Source organism: Moschus berezovskii, chromosome 27 (assembly GCF_049115385.1).
Source record: "Moschus berezovskii isolate FMDL1 chromosome 27, NW_MosBer_1.0, whole genome shotgun sequence".
Taxonomy (NCBI): domain Eukaryota; kingdom Metazoa; phylum Chordata; class Mammalia; order Artiodactyla; family Moschidae; genus Moschus; species Moschus berezovskii.
This window is the reverse complement of record NC_142486.1, coordinates 40,466,154-40,484,746: the sequence shown is the minus strand read 5'-3', so window position 1 is coordinate 40,484,746 and position 18,593 is coordinate 40,466,154. Positions and strand designations below refer to the sequence as shown.

Sequence of the window (18,593 nt, the reverse complement as noted above, 5' to 3'; positions counted from 1 at the left end):
AGACCGTCAGCAGCCTTCTTCCCAGCAATAAGGGAAGCCCCGTGGCCACAAGCTAATGTTATCAAAGTGCCAAGGAGACGCTTATGCTCCAGCTAAAACAGGCTTCGGAAGTGAGGGCAAAACAGAGTCCTCTTGGGACACAGAAAGTCAAGGAGGATTAACCCCTTGCCGAGTTTCACTGAAAGAACTGTTCAAGGATGTACGCCAGCGCTTAGACAGCTGAATGCGGAGGACGCGCAGAGTAAAGAAAACGTCGGCCCCTGGGTTGTTTCTGCTCAGATGCCCTCGGACCCCTGAGCCTCACTCGTCTCGGGAGAAACACCACCGTCTTCTGAGCTGGGGATCCCCTAAGACAGGACAACTCACCTTTGCTGAAGAAGGTGCTGACCATGAAGCTGAAGGAGATGGAGGAGACGGCAAAGCAGGCCAGGAAGACCAGGACCAGCACGGGGTCGCTGTGTGCGAGCACCGCCACGTCCTTCTTCACCTGCGCGTCAGGGGCAGGTGGTGGCGAGGCACAGGGCCACAGGGCCACCTCCATGCCCTCTGGGGGGGCAGTCTCCACCATCGGAGCTGGGGCGGACAGGAGGAGGCACCACACAGCGCTCCCTCCCACCAGGGCAGTCTTGGGGGTCTCCCTGGGGGTGCCACGGCCGTCTCTGTCCACCACCACCACCCTGGACGCCTTGCTTTTCACGTCAGTCTCCCTTCCGGGGCCGCGCTCACCTTGACGCAGAAGAGTAGGGTCATGAAGGAGATGGCGACGAGGAGGAGGAGGAAGAAGAGGAGGAACCACGCGGTCCAGAGCAGCCAGCTGCTGAGCCCCATCATACGCATGTACTCCTGGGGGCACATGGCGCTGCTGCACTCGATCCACGCTGCCTCCCCGGGCCCCAGCACGCCCCCTTCACGCCACGCCACGTCTGCCCTGGCCCATACAGCCGTGCCCGCGGTCACACAGGGCTGATTTGACTGAAACTAACTAAGATGAAAAATCCTGCTCCTCAGCCCTGCCCGCCGCAGGTGCCCAGTGGGCCCATCTATCTGCACAGACCGCGCTGCTCTGGGGGAGGTGGGACCAGAGCCGATGAAGCATCTTTCCTGGGCTGGCAACCAAGCAAGGCTGATTTCCCAGCTTTCTACTCACAATTTCAAACGGCCTGAAAAATGGGACGATTGGAACAGTGGCCACCCCCACTCCCACCCCTTGGGCTCAGTGATCATTCAGCATTTGGTCATGCTGGGTCCATCTGTTATCTGGGGGTGTGTATACACGCAAACACCTTCTCCTGAACTGTGTCCTCTTCCACAGCTGACTGCTTCAACATTGCACCGTTTTCTTAAAAGTTATTTAGGCGCCAAAAGAACAGGACCCACTTCATGAGTTCCCTGAGCCCTTCGTTTGCAGCAGTTTAAAAGCTCCAATAATCACAGAGTTGGCACTGCTGAGAATACTCTAAATGCCCTTCCACTGGCACTGCAGACATTGCTAAAGGGAGTGCTATGCTGTGCTGAGTCGCTTAGTCATGTCTGACTCTTTGCAACCCCATGGACTCTAGCCCGCCAGGCTCCTCTGTCCATGCGGATTCTCCAGGCCAGTATACTGGAGTGGGTAGCCATGCCCTCCTCCAGGGGATCTTCCCGACCCAGGGACTGAAGCCAGGTCTCCTGCATTGCAGGCAGATTCTTTACCTTCTGAGCCACCAGGGAAGCCCAATAACACGGGATTGGGTAGCCTACCCTTCTCCAGGGGATCTTTCCAACCCAGGGATCGAACCCAGGTCTCCTATACTGCAGGCAGATTCTTTCTTGGGAGGTTAAGTCTTTGGTGTACAGCATATGAACTACAGTGCTTTATCAGGGTGGTAAAAATTTGGGTGAACCAGGCTTGATTTCAGAGAAGCCCAAGATGGGCTGAACCTCGTGGGCATCAGCCCCACATCCAGCTGCCCTGGTGACCTCAGTGCCCAGCAGCTGCCCAGGCCAGACAGCAGGACTCGGGACAGGACCGCCTGTGGCTGCACAAAACCTAAACCCTGGGTCCCTCCAGGCAGACACAGAAGGGTTACCTTCAGCTTCTTCTCCTTCTCCTGCACGATGGCCCGGATGATGCTGAGGGAGGTGTAGGTGAAGCTCAGCATGAGCAACAGTGGAAGCTGGTACTGGATGGCGACCAGAAAGGGGTCGGAGATGAAAGGTGGGTAAGGGAACCGCTTGGCGATCACCGTGAGCTTCTCGAACAGCTGGTGCGCGGAGGCATTGGCGTGGTAATGCATGATGGCCCTGTCCACCGCATGCTGCACGGCCAGGAAGCCCTCGCGGATGTAACCTGTGTGCGGGGGCAGAGGGCGTTCTGGCTCGTGGGGGCGACACGCACGGGGGACGTCACATCCCGGTGCGGGCGCTTGGAGAGCTGTGGGCACTGAGCTGGTGACGGGCTGAGGTCTCCTGCAGGCCTGCCGTTCGCAGGGGCTCCTCACTCCTCTCTGGTTCCTGAGCCCTCCCTCGACCTTCCCAGCCAGCCAGGCGGCATCTCTCTGACCAGCCCCCGTGTCATCACGTCTTTCTCTGTCTCTCTTCTGCCTCCCTTGCCTGCTTTTAAGGACCTACTGAGATAATCGACAATAGTCTTGCTCCCTTGAGACCAGCTGGTCAGCAATGTTCATTCCCATCTCACAGGGAGGCAGGATCCACAGGCCAGAGGCCAGCACTACACACCTCTGTGCGCTCCGTGATCCCTCTCTGCCGGCCCTGTTTGACTCCTCACAGGCATCCGTGATAAAACTTTTACAGTGTAAAAGAGAGGGAGGATACATATTCTAGTCCAGAGCAAGGCCTGCTAGGGGCTGAGCCTACGGAAGTACAGGCACAGCCTCAGAAGGGTGGCCTGGGTCCCTGAGGTCCGAGCCCCAGGGGACATGGGGTGCAGGCCTGGGTGGTGTGGGCACCCTTGTCCCTAAAATAGTGAGTGATGTTTGGAACACCTAATGTCCTCCGACACCGAACTGTCAGCTGCCTCTAGAAAACAGAAAAGCAATTCTATGCCCACCCCCCGCACAAGGCCATCACATCTGCCATCTCCCTTAAGAGTAAGTGGTTTCATGGCTGCGATAACAGCAGGCACCCAGTGAATGGTACCCCTCGCTGTGCGGGGTGGCAGTTTAGTTCTCATCTTCAGGAAGACCCTGCAGAATAGGTAACACTGTCCTCATGGGATACACAGGGCCACCGAAGCCCAGGTGTGGAACCCCCGCACAGCAGGAGGGGCCACAGCCAAGATGGACCCTGGTCTCCTGGCTTAAAAGCCAGCGTCTGTCTGGCTGGACGCCACCTCCCCCAGGAAACACCCTGCCTGCCTCCTGTTCACATGTGGTTCCCCCACGAGGCCGTGCATGCTGCCACAGGGTCTTCACCACCACAACCTCTGTGGTTGCTCAACAGCGACGAGTAGCTACCCTCTGTGATCAATCACAGCCCCACAGCTGAAATTTTAATGATTGTAAATAATGTTGTGGGAAACGTCTTTGTGTATCTGGATTTTCTCCTTCTTTCAGGCTATTCCGGGGGCTGTGTCTTTATCAGGGATCAGGGGTCTAAGGCATGGACACTTGGGGGTGGGCTTGGGGACAACCCTGGCCTAATTCATGGCAGGGGTGGGGTGGGTGGTGCTATGTGCCAGGTTCACGTTCTTTCCACGCCTCTCAGGGTCTTCGTGGGTTTTTAAAGCTGATTTGGACTAAAGAGTCCTTTATGACACAGGAAACATTCACCCTTCATCATTTGCTGCAATGTTTTCCCAGTCTCTTGTTTTAAAATCATTGTTCTATCTTTTCCTTTTATTTTTTTTTAAGCAAATTTCAAGTTTGTACACAGTGAAATCTGTCACGCTTTTCCTTGGGGAACTGCTTCCTCTATTGCTTCCAAGCTTAGGAAACTGTCCCCACAAACAGGAGGGACAGCGCTGCCCTGGGTCACCATGGCCAGGGTTTTCTGCCACTGGCCATAGGCAGTGGGTATAGCAGCTGACATGGTTTCTCCTCCCCACTCGGGGACCTGCCTGGGGCTCCACTGTGGGGCCTTATACACTTCACCTTGCCTTGCTTGTCCTGGCTCCACTTTCAGATTTAAACTTTTTCCCTGAAACGTTAGCCTGGTGACAGGGCCCTGGCCTCTGAAATGCATCTCCAGAGGCTGGCCGCCTCCTGCAGCCCTGGGCTCTGTCTGGGGACATTCCTGGGGTCTCTTCACAAGACCCTCTAACAAGTTCTGCCTCTTACAGACCTAGGAATTCTACATTCTTTGGAACACCCAGGATGCTGCCTGAACATGTTGGTCTGAGGGCAAAGCCTAGTCTTGGAGCCCAGAAACTCAGTTTTAAGATGGGACCGTGGTCAGAGGAGACAAACAAGCCAACTACGCGCCAGAGTTACACTGGACAGACCAACACACGCCGTGACGGGACAACAAGCCGAGAGCTGACTTCTGCAAACACTCCACTGACTCAATGAAATCGCAGACAATTCCACAAGGACCACAGAGCTTGCTGCTGCTGCTGCTAAGTCGCTTCAGTCGTGTTCGACTCTGTGTGACCCCAGAGATGGCAGCCCACCAGGCTCCGCCATCCCTGGGATTCTCCAGGCAAGAACACTGGAGTGGGTTGCCATTTCCTTCTCCAATGCGTGAAAGTGAAAAGTGAAAGTGAAGTCGCTCAGTCGCTGCCAACTAGTAGCGATCCCATGGACTGCAGCCTACCAGGCTCCTCTGTCCGTGGGATTTTCTAGGCAAGAGTACTGGAGTGGTTTGCCATTGCCTTCTCCGCCACGGAGCTTACAAAGCCTATAAAGCCGTACACAGAGAAGGGCAGGAGAGGAGGGAAATGCGGAACCAACCCCTAAAGACCCTGCGCAAACTGAAGCTCCTTAAAAACACAAACGTGAAAGCCCACGTCGCCTGGAAACAGACAGCCTTAGGTGTCTTTAAAGATTCTTTTGGTCTCAGAATCCAGGCTTACTGGATGTCTTCCTTCTACTGCGTGTGTGCAAAGTCACTTCAGTCTTGTCTGACTCTTTGTGACTCCATGGACTGTAGCCCAACAGGGTCCTCTGTCCATGGGATTCTCCAGGTAAGAATACTGGAGTGGGTTGCTGTGCCCTCCTCCAGGGGATCTTCCCAACCCAGGGATGGAACCCGTGTCTCTTCTGTTACTTGCACTGGCAGGTGGGTTCTTTACCACTAGTGCCACCTGGGAAGCTCCCATTCTTCTGCAAAGAAGATCTAATACTCATAAAAAAATCTTCCTCCAGGGCTTCCCTGGTGGCTCAATGGTAAAGAATCCACCTGCTGATGCAGGAGACACAGGTTCTATCCCTGATGCGGGAAGATCCCACATGCCACGGAGCTACTAAGCCCAGGCACCACAACCACTGAGCCTGTGCTCTAGAGCCCAGAAGACACAACTACTGAAGCCCATGAGCCTAGAGCCTGTGCTCTGCAGTAAGAGAAGCCACCGCAACGAGAAGCCTGGGCACTGCAAGGAAGAGTAGTCCCTGATCGCCGCAACTAGCGGAAGGACCACACGGCAACGAAGACGCAGCACAGCCGTAAACAAACAAACAAGATTATTAAAAAAAACCTTCCTCCAAAGAAATGCAGAGTGGGTTCCCCCATGTGACTATCACCAGCCAGCACCCGGGGAGGGAAGGAGGCCCCTTGAAAGTGCTCCTCACCAGGTTCTCCGCCATCAGGGGACGTGGGCTCTCTGGGTCCTGGGTTTGGGAAGAGTGGAAAAAGGGAAGTGGTGTGCCATCCCTCTGTCTCTTTCAGGAAAAAGGAGCCTGTCTGAGTCCACATGTAGTTTCTTCGCGTGTAACTGAAGCGTAAGTGGTATTTCACCTGCAGAAGAGAAAACCAAGCGTTGTGAGAGGTCTGGCCAGAGGAGCAAACATCCACGTCCAGTGTGTGGGGGGGTGGGGGACCCTTGTTCCTGTGACTTCAGCACTACCCCCCCTAAGGTCTGGGTCTCAGGAGATGGGACGGAGTGGTCCTGCTGGGGCACAGGGAGCCCGGGGGCATCTCTGCACCACCCACCATCACCCTCCTCTGAGTCACCAATGGGAGCCCCACCTGTGACACATCACCGCTGACCAGCAGGCCTCCAGCGTAAGGCTGGGGGTCCGACAGCTTCCCAGCCTTAATGCCAGTGGGGGAACAAGAAAACCTTTCTTTTTGTTTGTTTAAATGTGTGACTGAAATTTTAATGCCACATGGCACCAAGTTCCATGTATCTGTGGCTTTCCTACTTGTCCTATTTGATTCTGTCCAGGGAGATCAGTAAGGCCTTTGACAGAGCAGAGCGACAGAGGGGCCACAGTGGCAGCCTACAGCCACTGTCCTCAGGCAGGTGAGGCCTCTAAACTTCTGGATCCAGGGGACAGTCACATTTGTTCCCAGGCAGGTAGAGCGTCTGTGGGTGGGAAGGGGGCCGTGACCACCGGCAGCCTGGTTCCTGGAGAAGCAGCTGGGCTCCTTGGGGCTGGGGTCCTCACCGCCAGCGGCAGGGGGTCCCGGCTGTGGTTGAAGGTGTGCTCAAACACCAGGGCGGCCAGTACGTTGGCGGAGCGGTTGTCGTATCTGATGTAGTCCTCGAAGTCCTTCTCGGAGGCGAAGCCGCGAGCTATGGGGAGAAGGGGCGCCTGGAGTTGCCCAATCGCCTGCTCTGCTTGAAAAAACTGCATCTTCAGATCAAGGACTAAAACTCCCAAGTTTCTCTAGTGCTTTGTAAACCTCTCCTAAGACTCGAGGAGGCTTTTGTTTCTGGCAGAGATGGGCTTCGGTGAAGACCAGGCAGAATCTCACCATCTAAGCGGGTCCTGGGCTTCTGGAAGCTGAGAACCGGAGCTGGGCCGGCAGCAGCACTGAGTGGTCACCGGCCCCTCTCTGGGGGCGGCTGCCCTGCCCTGGGTTCTGCAGCCCGCGTCAGCCTCTCTCTCAGAACCATAACGGTGGGCTTCAAAAACCCAAGGGGGTGTGAACGTATAGTCTGTTCGGGGATCTCTCTCATCCAGACCTGGTTTCACGTGAAGGGTTTGACTCTTCCTCCCCAGGGAGGAAGCAGAACCCTTCCTCTAAGTCCTGGCTGCACTGGACTGTACAGATCAAGGGAGGGCAGTGCCCAAACCAAGGGCAAGAGAAAAGGGGAGATACTCTCTGTTCTCAGAGCCCAGTCCTAGTGAGGGCGGCTGCACGTTTCCTGGGGATGTCCCTCAGCGGGCTTCCTGCTGACCTGTGTCATAGCCGCCCTCAGAAAACCACATCCCAGGAGAGGTCCCTGGCACTGGGCACTGGAATCACGCCTCGCCCTCGTGATAAAGAACTTCACTGGGGTACATGGACGCCAGCCCCACTCGAACAGCTGGGGACTGCAAACCATCTTGTGTGACCCTCATGACCCTGGTTCTTGTTACACTGAGACTCCACACGGCTGAGGGATTCGGGTAGTGCGGCCACAATGGGGGTGGTGGGGTCCACCTGGCCGCTGCCCGGCTCCCGCACCACCAGTTCTGCCCTGAGGCCTGAGCCTAGCAGCACTACGGCCCCCTGCCCCCCCTGACACCGCACCTCGCAGGCTGATCACCAGCGCCCTCTGCACGCTCTCCACCACCGTGCGCACCGCCTCACTCTGGGAAGGGATGTAGGCCAGCTCCCAGGCGGCCCCTGGCGGAGGGAAGCTGAAGAACAGGGGCAGCTCTCGGATGGACTGGCTGGGGTAGAGGGTGGCATTGGGCACGTTCTCTGACTGGATCTTCAGGCGGAGCCAGATCAGGATCCCAGAGAACAGCAGTGGCAGAAAGAGCTCCAAGAGGGTCACCAGCACCTTCCGCTTCTGTGGAGAGAGGGGCCCGCGGGGTGAGGGGGCACCAGAGCTCCGCCCACCGACGCCCCCCCACCAGGCCTCTCACCTCCCCCTCAGCTGGAGGCGGAGGGCCCCGCAGCCCCGCCCACCAGGCCCCTCACCTCCCCCTCAGCTGGAGGCGGAGGGCCCCCGCAGCCCCGCCCACCGATGCCCACCCACCAGGCCCCTTGCCCCTTAACCCCCAGCACCCACAGAGCCGGGCCCACCTGCAGAGTATAGTTCTTCCAGAGCAGTAGCGCCAGCTGCCTGAGTACCGCCATCCTCGCTAGAGGGGCCACTAGTCGTGGACCAAAGACAGGGTCAGGGTGTCGGTGAGATGAGAATGGTGTTGGCAGAAGGTGGGAGGTGGGGGGACAGTCGGTCCTGAGACACAGGCCCTCAGCACCTGCTTGTGTCCCAGCCTGACTCAGACCAGCTCCCAGAGGAGGGGGTGCCAGGTCTGTCCTGTCCTATTCTGTGAGTTCCAGGAACACACGCCCTGTTAGGAAGCTGACTTAGTTTCTTCTGGAACCAGATGCACCGTGACCACCAAAGCAGCAATCGTGATGAATGCTATTTGCACCTTCTCTGCAGTTCATATGAATGTGCTGTTTCTTTTTTTTGTTAATTTATGTGGATATGCCGGGTCTCAGTTGTGGCATCCGGGATCTAGTTTCCTGACCAGGGATTGAACCTGGGCCCCCTGCATTGGGAACACAGAGTCTGAGCCACCGGACCACCAGGGAAGTCCCTGAATGTGCAGTTTCTTGGCTGAAACTCAGACTGATGCAATCCCTGCCCTGACACTTTACTCTCCACCATCCTAGGACAGTAAAAGCAAAGTTAGCTCAGAGTCCTGGCTGTGGGCTGATGTCTGAGAACTGGGGAGGGCTGTGGGGGAGCAGTGAGGGCCCTGACCCAGGAGCAGACCCCGCAGGACACACAGGTGGCTGGAGGGCGCGTGCTCTCCCGCCTGGAGCCCTAAGGACCAGTTTTTCCTGCTTTAACTGTGAGCAGTGGCCTGCGGGCCTCCACCTGACCACACTGATCACTTCGTCTAGAGAGGATCCACTCTAAGTCACTTGTGAAAGTTGATATTTTTTTAACTGTAGGATAACTGCCTTACAATGTCGTGGTGCTTTCTCCTGAACAAAAATGTCAATCGGCCGTAAGTATACCTGTGTCCCCTCCCTCTCGAACCTCCTCCCACCCCAACCCCATCCAACCTCAAATGTTCTAATTTAAATCCAGCACACGGAGCTGAGAGAATCTGATGTGAGATGGATCACCAAACACAGTGACAGCAGAAACAAGAACAGAGGCTTATCAAGCTCTCCTTGGATTGAGGGAAATCTACCTTCTGAGACTACAGTGTGAGAAGCAGAGACACAGAGCCACACTAACCTCTAGAGAAGAAGGGGGTTGGAGGAGCTCAGGAAGGCCCCAGGATGCCCGTGGCTAGAAGCACGTGGTTCCAGACGCCGCAGGCATGAAGGCCGAGGCTGGACCTAAGGTGGGCAGTGAGGGCAGCAGAGGAGGGCGACCCAAGAGCTCCTGGTCACGGTCCACGCCACGGACGCAGCTGGAGCGGAGAGGGGCCCTGCACAGCTCCTGGTCCTGTCTGTGGGGAGAAGCACCCATGACGCACAGAAAGAATCCTGCGTGCGACCAGCCGGCCCCGCACTTACACGGACCCAACACCGTCCATCAGGCGGGTCAGGATGCGAGGGAGACCGGACAAATGGCTGGAAAATCCTTCCCTAGTTAACCCACTCCAACACTACAGCCCAGAGAACACACCTCCAGACCCAGTGCTCATGGAGCGAGAGCTCGTTTGTTTTCTGAAACAGCCAGTTTTACTTCTGTCTCCAGTTAGTTGAAAATCATTTTCAGGAAAGCTCATTTTTAAATTAAACTCTTGCTTTAAAAATAAAATGTGGCTGTCCGTATCTGTCTAACGGTAGCTCCTCAAAATGTATGCTTTACAGGGCACTCAATAAATATTAATAGAAAACACAACTGCGAGAAGTTATTTACAAATTAACTTAAAATACGGCTTTTCATTAACCACACAGTTAAAATGTGAAGCGATTAAACTAAAATAGTATGAAGTGCTATTAAGCAGCAACTTAGTAAGTTATCTGAATTCTTTTAGAATTAACAAGCTGGAAAACCTGTCTTAAGAGAAGTCGTAGACCATTGATAAGAGTAGTTTTGTAGCGTTACCCACGAAGGCCTGTGGTCTGCGAACAGTTTCAAGAACTGGTTTAGGCTAAGATGGGGAAGGGGTGCTTCCAGGGGGGCTGGTCATCCACACGGCTGGCTGAGGGGTGCCTGGTGTGGCCAAGACGATTGCTCCTTGACCAAGAGGGGAGGGTGAAAAGGTCACAGTTCAAAGACATCTTCTGGACAGAGGATTTGACGACTTCCTTTTCTGGAAAGGTCTGGCCAAGAAAGGACATGTCCCCAGGCTTAATCCCACCTCTCCAGGCGCAGGGGGGCTGGGAAGGCAGAGAGACAGCCCGTCCAGCTGCCCATGAGAACAACCCCGGACAGTGGCGCTGGGGAACTGACCTGAGTCCCGGCAGTGGCTCCTGGCTGAGGCCGTCCTCTGGGGCTACGGGAGGTCTGGCTGGGAGGAGGTGGCCCCGCACGGACGGCTCTGGGGTGGGGCTGGCAGGCCTCTGGAGTGCAGGGGGCTGACCTTGGAGCTCGGGAGCGCAGACGCCTCATGGGACATCGGGAGGGGCCCGGGGCTCGTTGGCATGACGCTCTGGCACCTTTGGGCAAATGTGGGGGGCACCACGGTATAATTAAAAAATAATCATAAAACACCTCTCACTGAGTTAGAAAATCAAAGTGCAAAAGAGATCGCAGGCAGGTTTACTTCAGCAGAACCAAAGACTATCAAAGAAACATGGATTTCCAGAAACCGAGAACACTGGAGAGGCACTGTGTTCTCTCTCCTAGTACCACAAACCAGGAGAGACTTTCCTTTTCTATTCTTTTATACTTCAGAACTTCCTAACCCAGCCCTGTCTCTGGTACCCTCCTCCTTTCTCAGATGAAGAAGCAACTGTCCCAGGATCACACAGGAAGGATCCCACCCTCCCGGTCTGTTTTTACCACAGAACCCCTACAGTCCTGTGTACCCTAAAAGCAGCGAACGCCACTGTAAAATCTGAACATATTTCTCCCAGAAGCTAACACTAGAAATCAAAAAGAAAGCACATCCCTGGAGCCTCACTCCCATAACAGACACCGTAGGTATTTCTTCTTTAATTAATATATTTGGCTGTACCGGGTCTTAGTTGCAGCACACGGGACCTTTTTTAGTTTCAGCCGTGGCATCTAGCTCCCTGACTAGGTACCGAACCTGGTCTCCCTGTGTTGGCAGCGCAGAGTCCTAGCCACTGAACCACCAGGGGAATCCCACAGTATATATTTCCGTCTCCCCACATGGCTCTGCACCGGCCTGGCTCTATCTGAAGTCTCCCTGAATGCCATACCAGCGGTCTGCTCTGTCTGAGTGGAAAAGGAATTTAAAGGAGGAGATTCCCGGAATTACAAAATCTGGAAAGCTTTCTGGTTATGAAAGCAAATATACATGAGGAAAGGAAGTTCCTCAAAACACTTGGGGCCTCAGCACTCAGAGTCTCCCAGAAGTGGCGGGGGGCAGGGGGGGCGCTGGGATCCAGAACCAGCCCAGGTGGGTCCACTCCAGGCTCTGCCCTCAGATCCCCTCAGGAGCATCTGAGGACTTCTCACTGGGCTCACTTCACACCTCCCGGGACGGAGCCAGCAAAGGAAGGGAAAAGTTCTTTCTACCGCGGAAAGGCTTGTTTGCTTACTGTTAAAATATTAAACATTACACAAATCATTGACTATTTCAGTGTTTGCTTTTCAGGTGAGCAATTGAGCTGGTTCAGAGTGAGTGCAGCCATGGGCTGCTCACTCCTGAGCATGCTCTCGAGGGTGCACCAGGTCCCTCTGAAAACCACACTCCCAGTTTGGGAGCACCGTGTCGGGTGTGTGCCAGCATGTGCTGAGTCCCGACACCTCCCTTCCTGATTTGGGGACTTTTTCACTATGGGCTTGAATATGTCCTCCAGTTTCTATGCACCCAAGCAAAAGAAGCTTTTATTTCTCCATACACAGAACAGAATGGTGGGGAGTATTCTTGCCTGGGAAATCCCATGGATGGAGGAGCCTGGCGGGCTAGTCCACGGAGTCATGAAGAGTCGGACACGACTTAGCCACTAAAACAACAACAAAACACTTCTGGAAAAGGCCACTGCCAAGCGGGCCTCAAGGCCAGCAAGAAGTGGACAGGCCCCTGGGGCCAGGCACACAGTGTTTCATCACATGTTCTGATATGTCCCAAGCTTGGCACCTCTCCTTCCACGGAAGCCAAGTCTGCACAGGCAAGGAGGGAGGCATGGCTGGGTGGGAGGGGTCTCAGCAAGGCCAAGCATGAGATCCCCCCGTCATGGAAAGCAGACAATCACGGCTCTGCCCTCTTGACCACAGGTGCAGAACAGAGAAAGATGGCCTCGCTGGTGACATTGGCTGGGTCTTGGCACTTTTCCTGAGGACCTGTCTCAGATGGGAAAGTGTTTCCTGATGGACACAGGAGCCCACAACAGTCAGCGGTTTGAAGCCTATGTGTGTAGTCACTGAAGAAGCCACGAGAGGACTTAAGTGTGTGCTGGCGGAGACTGCGGCCGTGCAGGATATACAAAGCAAAAGAGCATTTACTCATCCAGCAAACATTTGCCAAGTGCTTATGTGTGGTGGGCACTTACATCAGGTACTAAGGACTCAGAAATGAGATTCAGTGTTCTTAATCCAAGGAGTTCACAGTCTGCAAATGTTCACATGGACTGTAATCGCTACGTGCTGAGTTGCTTCAGAGTGTGTTCTGAAAAGTTGTGTTCAACTCTTTTGCGGCCCCATGGACTATATATAGCCCGCCAGGTTCCTCTGTCCATGGAATTTTCCAGGCAAGAATATTGAAGCGGGTTGCCATGCCCTCCTCCAGGGGATCTTCCCAACCCAGGGATAGAACCCATGTCTCTTGCGTCTCCTGCATTGGCAGGAGGGTTCTTTACCACATGCGCCACTTGTGATCGCTACAGCTAAAGCCAAATGAAGCATCACGAGATTCTGGAGGCGCTCCGGATTCTGTGTGTGAGTGTGTGGCTGTGTGTGTGTTTGTGAGTGAGTGTGTGTGGCTCTGGGAAGGCTCGCAGGAGGTTACACAGGAGACCAGTACTGGGTTGTGTGTGTGTGTAGCTCTGGGAAGACTCGCAGGAGGTTACACAGGAGACCAGTATTGGGTTGTGTGTGTGTGTGTATGTGTCTGTGGCTCTGGGAAGGCTCGCAGGTTACACAGGAGACCAGTATTGGGTTGTGTGTCTGTGTGTCTGTGTGTGTGGCTCTGGGAAGGCTCGCAGGAGGTTACACAGGAGACCAGTTTCCTTCGGGTGGGGAGGGCATTATATGATTCTGGAGAAATTAAAGTGTGTGTGGGGAACAGAAAGTAACTCTGAGTGGCGGAGGAGGAGCGGCAGGGACTGAACCAGGAAGGGGAGTCAACCAAGGCCTTGGGACACTCTGCCAAGAAGGGCACTAGGGTGGAACCTGGGTGGGGGCAGGAAGCGGGTACAGGGGTATCCAGAAGTGCTGTAATTCCGCTTGAGGGCGCTCTGTTTTGCTTAATCTTTTACCCGGTACATGATCTTTTAAATTGTGAAAATATCTAATTCAGTGGATTCCGCAGGTGAATATCCCAATACCAACAAGCAACATAAAAAAATCCAGCTGAAAACAGCAGGCATATGTATAGAGGATGGTTCCCACCAGTGAATCCCATTGCTGGTCTTCAAGTGCGATGGGAAAGACAATCTGGAGCAAAGGAATGGTGAGAAAGTCTACTTGAGAAATGAGGACAAACTTCGTTTTACTAATATTTAATACACGGATGCAGCCTGGCACTCTCGCTGGACTATCAATGGCTGCGGCTCCTTGATGGAAGAGGAGCTCCGTCATCACTCTGACACGTGGGTGACAATGGGCCCTCGCCCGCTGGCTTACTTGATGTCTCTCAGGTGTGTTGGAGTTTACCACTTTGGGATATCGTGGCTTTAAGCAGACCCTTAAAGAGCCAAAGCTTTATGATACTTTGCAGTGATTTGGTGGGCGTCTATCGTGAGCACTTAGATAAAGAAGGAAATATACATTTCTTTCATGAGAAGTTTCAAACCTGGAAATCTTTTTCTTTTTTCTTTAGTGACAAACGAGTGTAGCAGATTGTCAGTTAGCTTACTGGTTTTAAGCCAATGTGCTCAAATCTATCCCTTCAAGGAAAAGGTGAAAATGTGTGAGTTACAGCTTTTCAAAATAACCTGTGCCGAGAACAGAGCATTTATGAACACAGACATTTGGGGGTGTTTACACCAGCGCCTAACAGTATTGCCACAGATGCGGCAAGAGTGCCATCCACGTGAATACTCGCACCTGAGCAGCAAAAGCTTTGGGAGACAGAACGTCTACCCCACACCTGAGAGCCCCTGAACACTCACCAGCCCAGATTCATCAAGAGCTCTGGCACAACTGGCAGGTAGGATTGAAAAGTATCGGGCACATAGCACAGTCTGCGTGCCTTCCTGAAGTTCACTGTGGACCGCTAGAAAACCAACTGACACACAGAGAACTCAGAACCAGATTTGCAGATGCTGGGCTCAGGCCTCGCCAAGAGTTCATAAATGGGATGTAGACTTGATCACCTGGCTCTCTTTTAAGAACAGCACATATTTGTGCAACAGATTTCACACTATTGAAAATATTAATCATGTTCACTTTGCCTCTCTTCCATTTAATAGATCTGTATTTGTACACGTTTCTATGTCCATGATATTCAGGACAGTAGCATATGGCTATCGTTTAAAATTTTATTTATTTACTTATTTTTTGGTTCTGCCATGCACAGCATGTGGGATCTCAGTTCCTTGACACGGGATCAAACTCATGACCCTGTGGAGTCATAACCACTGAATCACTGGGGAAGTGCCCACATGGCTATTTTTTCTAATAAACAAATAAAATATATGGTGGTGCGTGCTCCAGTTCTTTTACATATAGCAGTGCCCCGGAAAAGAGCTTCTGGACAACTTATTCACACAACTGGCCCTTCTGTGGATAAGGTGGGAACAAATCTAGAAGACGTGGTCATGGCCCCAGGGCCCTGTAAGGCCAGGTACAAGGCCGTGCTTCTAGGGCATGGTCATCTGGAGGCCCGGATGGAGACCTAGTTGGTGAGTCTCACACTCAGTGCCATGATCTGTGGTGGCGGGCTCCTCAGAACCACATGGCTCTGAGTTTGCACTGAAGCTCCCACCAATAGGTGATGGAGTATATTTTTAAACCAAAGGTGTGGCCCAGAGGAGGCTACAAGGAGAGAGTTCCACAAAGTCTGTGCCATTGCCTACTCTCTTAATCCTGGCTGCAGCCTCAGTTCGTTTCGCCATCCCACTAGCCTTCTGCCTCTCGAGGTGCAGGAAATGAGGTAACGAGGCAATTGAGCATCCCCAGAGAGAGGTAACCATGGATCTTCTGTAACAAGCAAGGCAGCAAGCTCATTAGCTCCTGCAACGGTGCCTCTCTGCCAGTCGACTCCAGATCTCTCCAAATGTGGTGGATCGACTCAGTGAGGCAGGGGGACAGGCACAGCCCAAGTCTCCCAGCACAGAGACGGACATCACCTAACACTTTCCTGGGGGTGGGGCATAGGCCTTCTGTGATTTTTGTCGGCTTGGAGTATCATCCACTATTTCAGCCTCTGCTTTCTGAAATCCTTCCTATTATTTCCCAGTCTAATCCTCGCCCCTTTGGGCAGCCACCACTGACAACGCTGACTGGTTTGGGGCTTCATCTTGGCTGCATGATGGAATTTTCTGGAGTGCTTTAAGAGAGAAACTGATGCCTGAGGCCCACCTCTAGAGATTCTGGGCTGTGGTTTGGGCCTGGGTTTGGGCAATTCTAACCTGCAGCCAGGGTTAAGACCTTCTGTTCTTGTCAAAAGCCATCCCTCCACCTCTGTACAGTTGCAGCAGCTTTTCTGGATGTCCGGTGTGGCACTTATCTCATTCTGTCTGAGGTCAGTTACTTGGTAATAACTAATTTCTTTAGCTCTATCCCAAGGTCCCCAGTTGTATACAGGGTCTTGCCTATCACTCCCCCCAGAGTTCTAGACTGCTCTGCTCCCCCCACACCCCCAAAAGACTCAAGAGCAGAGGAGTCTACTGTTGTTTCAGGAAGCAGGACTGGAGAAGAAACTGCCAATTAGGGAGTCTTACCTGGGCCTTCCCAGTTGAGACTAACTGAAAACAGGTTCCCATGAGACTTCCTGGCATATACACTGTGGAAAGCTAGTGACTTAAATAAAACAACGTGAACTCCCTGTCTTGTTCCAAAATGCTGTTTCATCAGAATGGTGATCAATAACCTTAGAGAAGGGATGATGTCATCCTGTTTGTTGAACGTAGTAAGCAACTGTTCAATTAAAAAAAACAACACCCTGAGAAGTTAAAAAGGGTGGAGGGGATTCCCATGGCATCAGTTTTTACCTGTTTTCCCTTTCCAACGACCTTAACTTTCTAAAGGAAAACATCCTTGATCTTAAAAAAAAGCAGCATCAAAGTGTTTTGAATCAGATGATGCATCTGCTCAGGAGAAAAAGAGCCTAACTCTTCCACCTGCTCCTCACCTGCCTGGGTCTCCACACTGCTCCAGGGTCTCACCCACTCCTTCAGCAAGCGTTCCTGGAGTGCCTGACATGTGCCAAAGTGCTGGCTATGTTCTAGGAGTGCAAGCCCCAACAAGAGCCATTCTGAGCCTTTAGGGAGCTCACAGCTCAGGAGGCAGAGGGGCAAGCAAACAGAAATAACTGTCTTTAATCAGTCAAAGTCCCAGGAAGTGGGGAGGGGCACTCATTCCAGGGACAAATATGCACCAGGCATGCAGCCTAAGCCTTCTTTTAGGAGACAGCCCCTGCCCTCATGAAGCTTACTGTCTACTTCAGGAAAGAGAGGATATCTAGGTAAACACAAATTCATACCAAATACAGACTGACCATGGGTACCGAGGCTGTTGCAGGCCCTTCCACCTAGACCAGGAGGTCCTCTTCCTTCTGCTCCCCACACAACTCCCACCACTAACAGTGGACCACTGGACCCCCACCCTGAGGCTCATGAGAAGGAGGGTTTGAGAGCAGGGCGGACTCAGATACCAGAATGCATTCCCACCCACACTGGGAGTCTCTGCACTGAGAGATGAGCCAGCAGCATCCTTGGCGGCCCTGCCTCGGCTCCCAGGCAGGATGCTGCATGGCTTTAGCAGCAAGTGCTCAAACTGTCTGCCGGGTGAAGGCCAGAGGCTCTTAAGGAAGGAAATGTCTGTCCACCCTCCTGGGCTCGGCACAATGGATTCTGCAGGGGTTCTAGTTCCGGGAAGGTTAAGTTTCTCCAAGGGGAGCGGCTTTGGGCAGCAGCTGCTGCGGGGATGGGGACACGCCCAGAGCTCTCGCCGAGGGGCAGCCTGAGTCAGTGCGGCCTGGCATTGCGGGGAGATGCACCTGCTGGGCAGGCGCCGGAGGCCGAGGCAGGGCGGCGGCGCGGCGGGCTCGCGGGAGCGGCCGGGCGCCCGGCCCGGGAGGAGGACGGCCGGCGGGGCGGAGGGCGTCCCGGGCGGGGAAGTGATCCCCAAGCCAAGAGCCCTGCGAGCCAGCGCGCGCGAGCTGCGGGTCCTGGCTGCACTCACCGACCCTCAGCGCCCGGGCGACGGAGGCCGGCGCTGCCCTCTCGCTGGGTCCCCGCCCTCGGCTCCCGGCTCCGCTCTTGCCTCGCGGCGGCGATCGCTGCTGACAGCCTCTGGGCCGCCGCGGCGTGGAGGGGGCGCCTGCGACCAGGGTCTGGCTGAGGACCTGGCCGCTCCGGGTCCTGCAGGGGGCGCGCCAGCCGGCTCGCACATGCGCAGCGGGCCGCCCCTGCGGGTGTCGGCCCCGCCCCGGAGAAGCCCCGCCCCTCCCCACCCCGCCCCGGCCTGCCCGGCTGTGTTCGCGCATGCGCAGTGCTCCGCGCGTCCGCGACACGGTCGGCAGGGGCCGCGCGACGCGGGAGCCTGGGTGCGGGGTCCACCCTTAAGGAGAATCGCGTGGTCCACGTGCATTTCCAGGCAGCTGAACTGTGGTGTTGGAGAAGACTCTTGAGAGTCCCTTATACTGCAAGGAGATCCAACCAGTCCATTCTAAAGGAGATCAATCCTGGATGTTCATTGGAAGGACTGATGCTAAAGCTGAAACTGCAATACTTTGGCCACCTCATGCGAAGAGTTGACTCACTGGAAAAGACTCTGATGCTGGGAAAGGTTGGGGGCGGGAGGAGAAGGGGACGACAGAGAATGAGATGGCTGGATGGCGTCACCGACTCTGTGGACATGAGTTTGAGTGAACTCTGGGAGTTGGTGATGGACAGGGAGGCCTGGCGTGCTGTGATTCATGGGGTCGCGGAGAGTCGGACACGACTGAGCGACTGAACTGAACTGAACTGAACTGAAGTAATCGTTGCACGACTTCTGGCTTTCCTGGCCATCCTTCATTTCTTCTCCAGCACGGTCTTTAGTTGAGTTCTAGGCCTCTTCTCCC

The 18,593-nt window shown here is 54.3% G+C and overlaps 1 protein-coding gene across 3 annotated transcripts in view; it reads right to left on the bottom strand.

Moving 5' to 3' along the window:
• The window catches only part of ABCA3 (ATP binding cassette subfamily A member 3), a 40,760-nt gene extending 22,847 nt beyond the window's left edge, over positions 1 to 17,913 (bottom strand). The window contains exons 1-10 of one of the 3 annotated variants that reach the window (XM_055409243.2): positions 17,711 to 17,913; positions 10,466 to 10,671; positions 9,296 to 9,512; positions 8,119 to 8,189; positions 7,618 to 7,882; positions 6,546 to 6,673; positions 5,727 to 5,892; positions 2,070 to 2,329; positions 727 to 843; positions 367 to 487 (exon numbers count right to left, since the gene is read on the bottom strand). In XM_055409243.2, coding sequence (XP_055265218.2) covers positions 367 to 487; positions 727 to 843; positions 2,070 to 2,329; positions 5,727 to 5,892; positions 6,546 to 6,673; positions 7,618 to 7,882; positions 8,119 to 8,172 — 1,111 coding nt within the window. In that variant the 5' untranslated portion in view covers positions 8,173 to 8,189; positions 9,296 to 9,512; positions 10,466 to 10,671; positions 17,711 to 17,913. Of the gene's footprint in view, positions 1 to 366; positions 488 to 726; positions 844 to 2,069; positions 2,330 to 5,726; positions 5,893 to 6,545; positions 6,674 to 7,617; positions 7,883 to 8,118; positions 8,190 to 9,295; positions 9,513 to 10,465; positions 10,672 to 11,192; positions 11,390 to 17,710 lie in introns of those variants that run through there. The other 2 variants (XM_055409245.2, XM_055409244.2) reach the window with 2 other exon arrangements.
• Between the last annotated feature and the right edge of the window lie 680 nt (positions 17,914 to 18,593).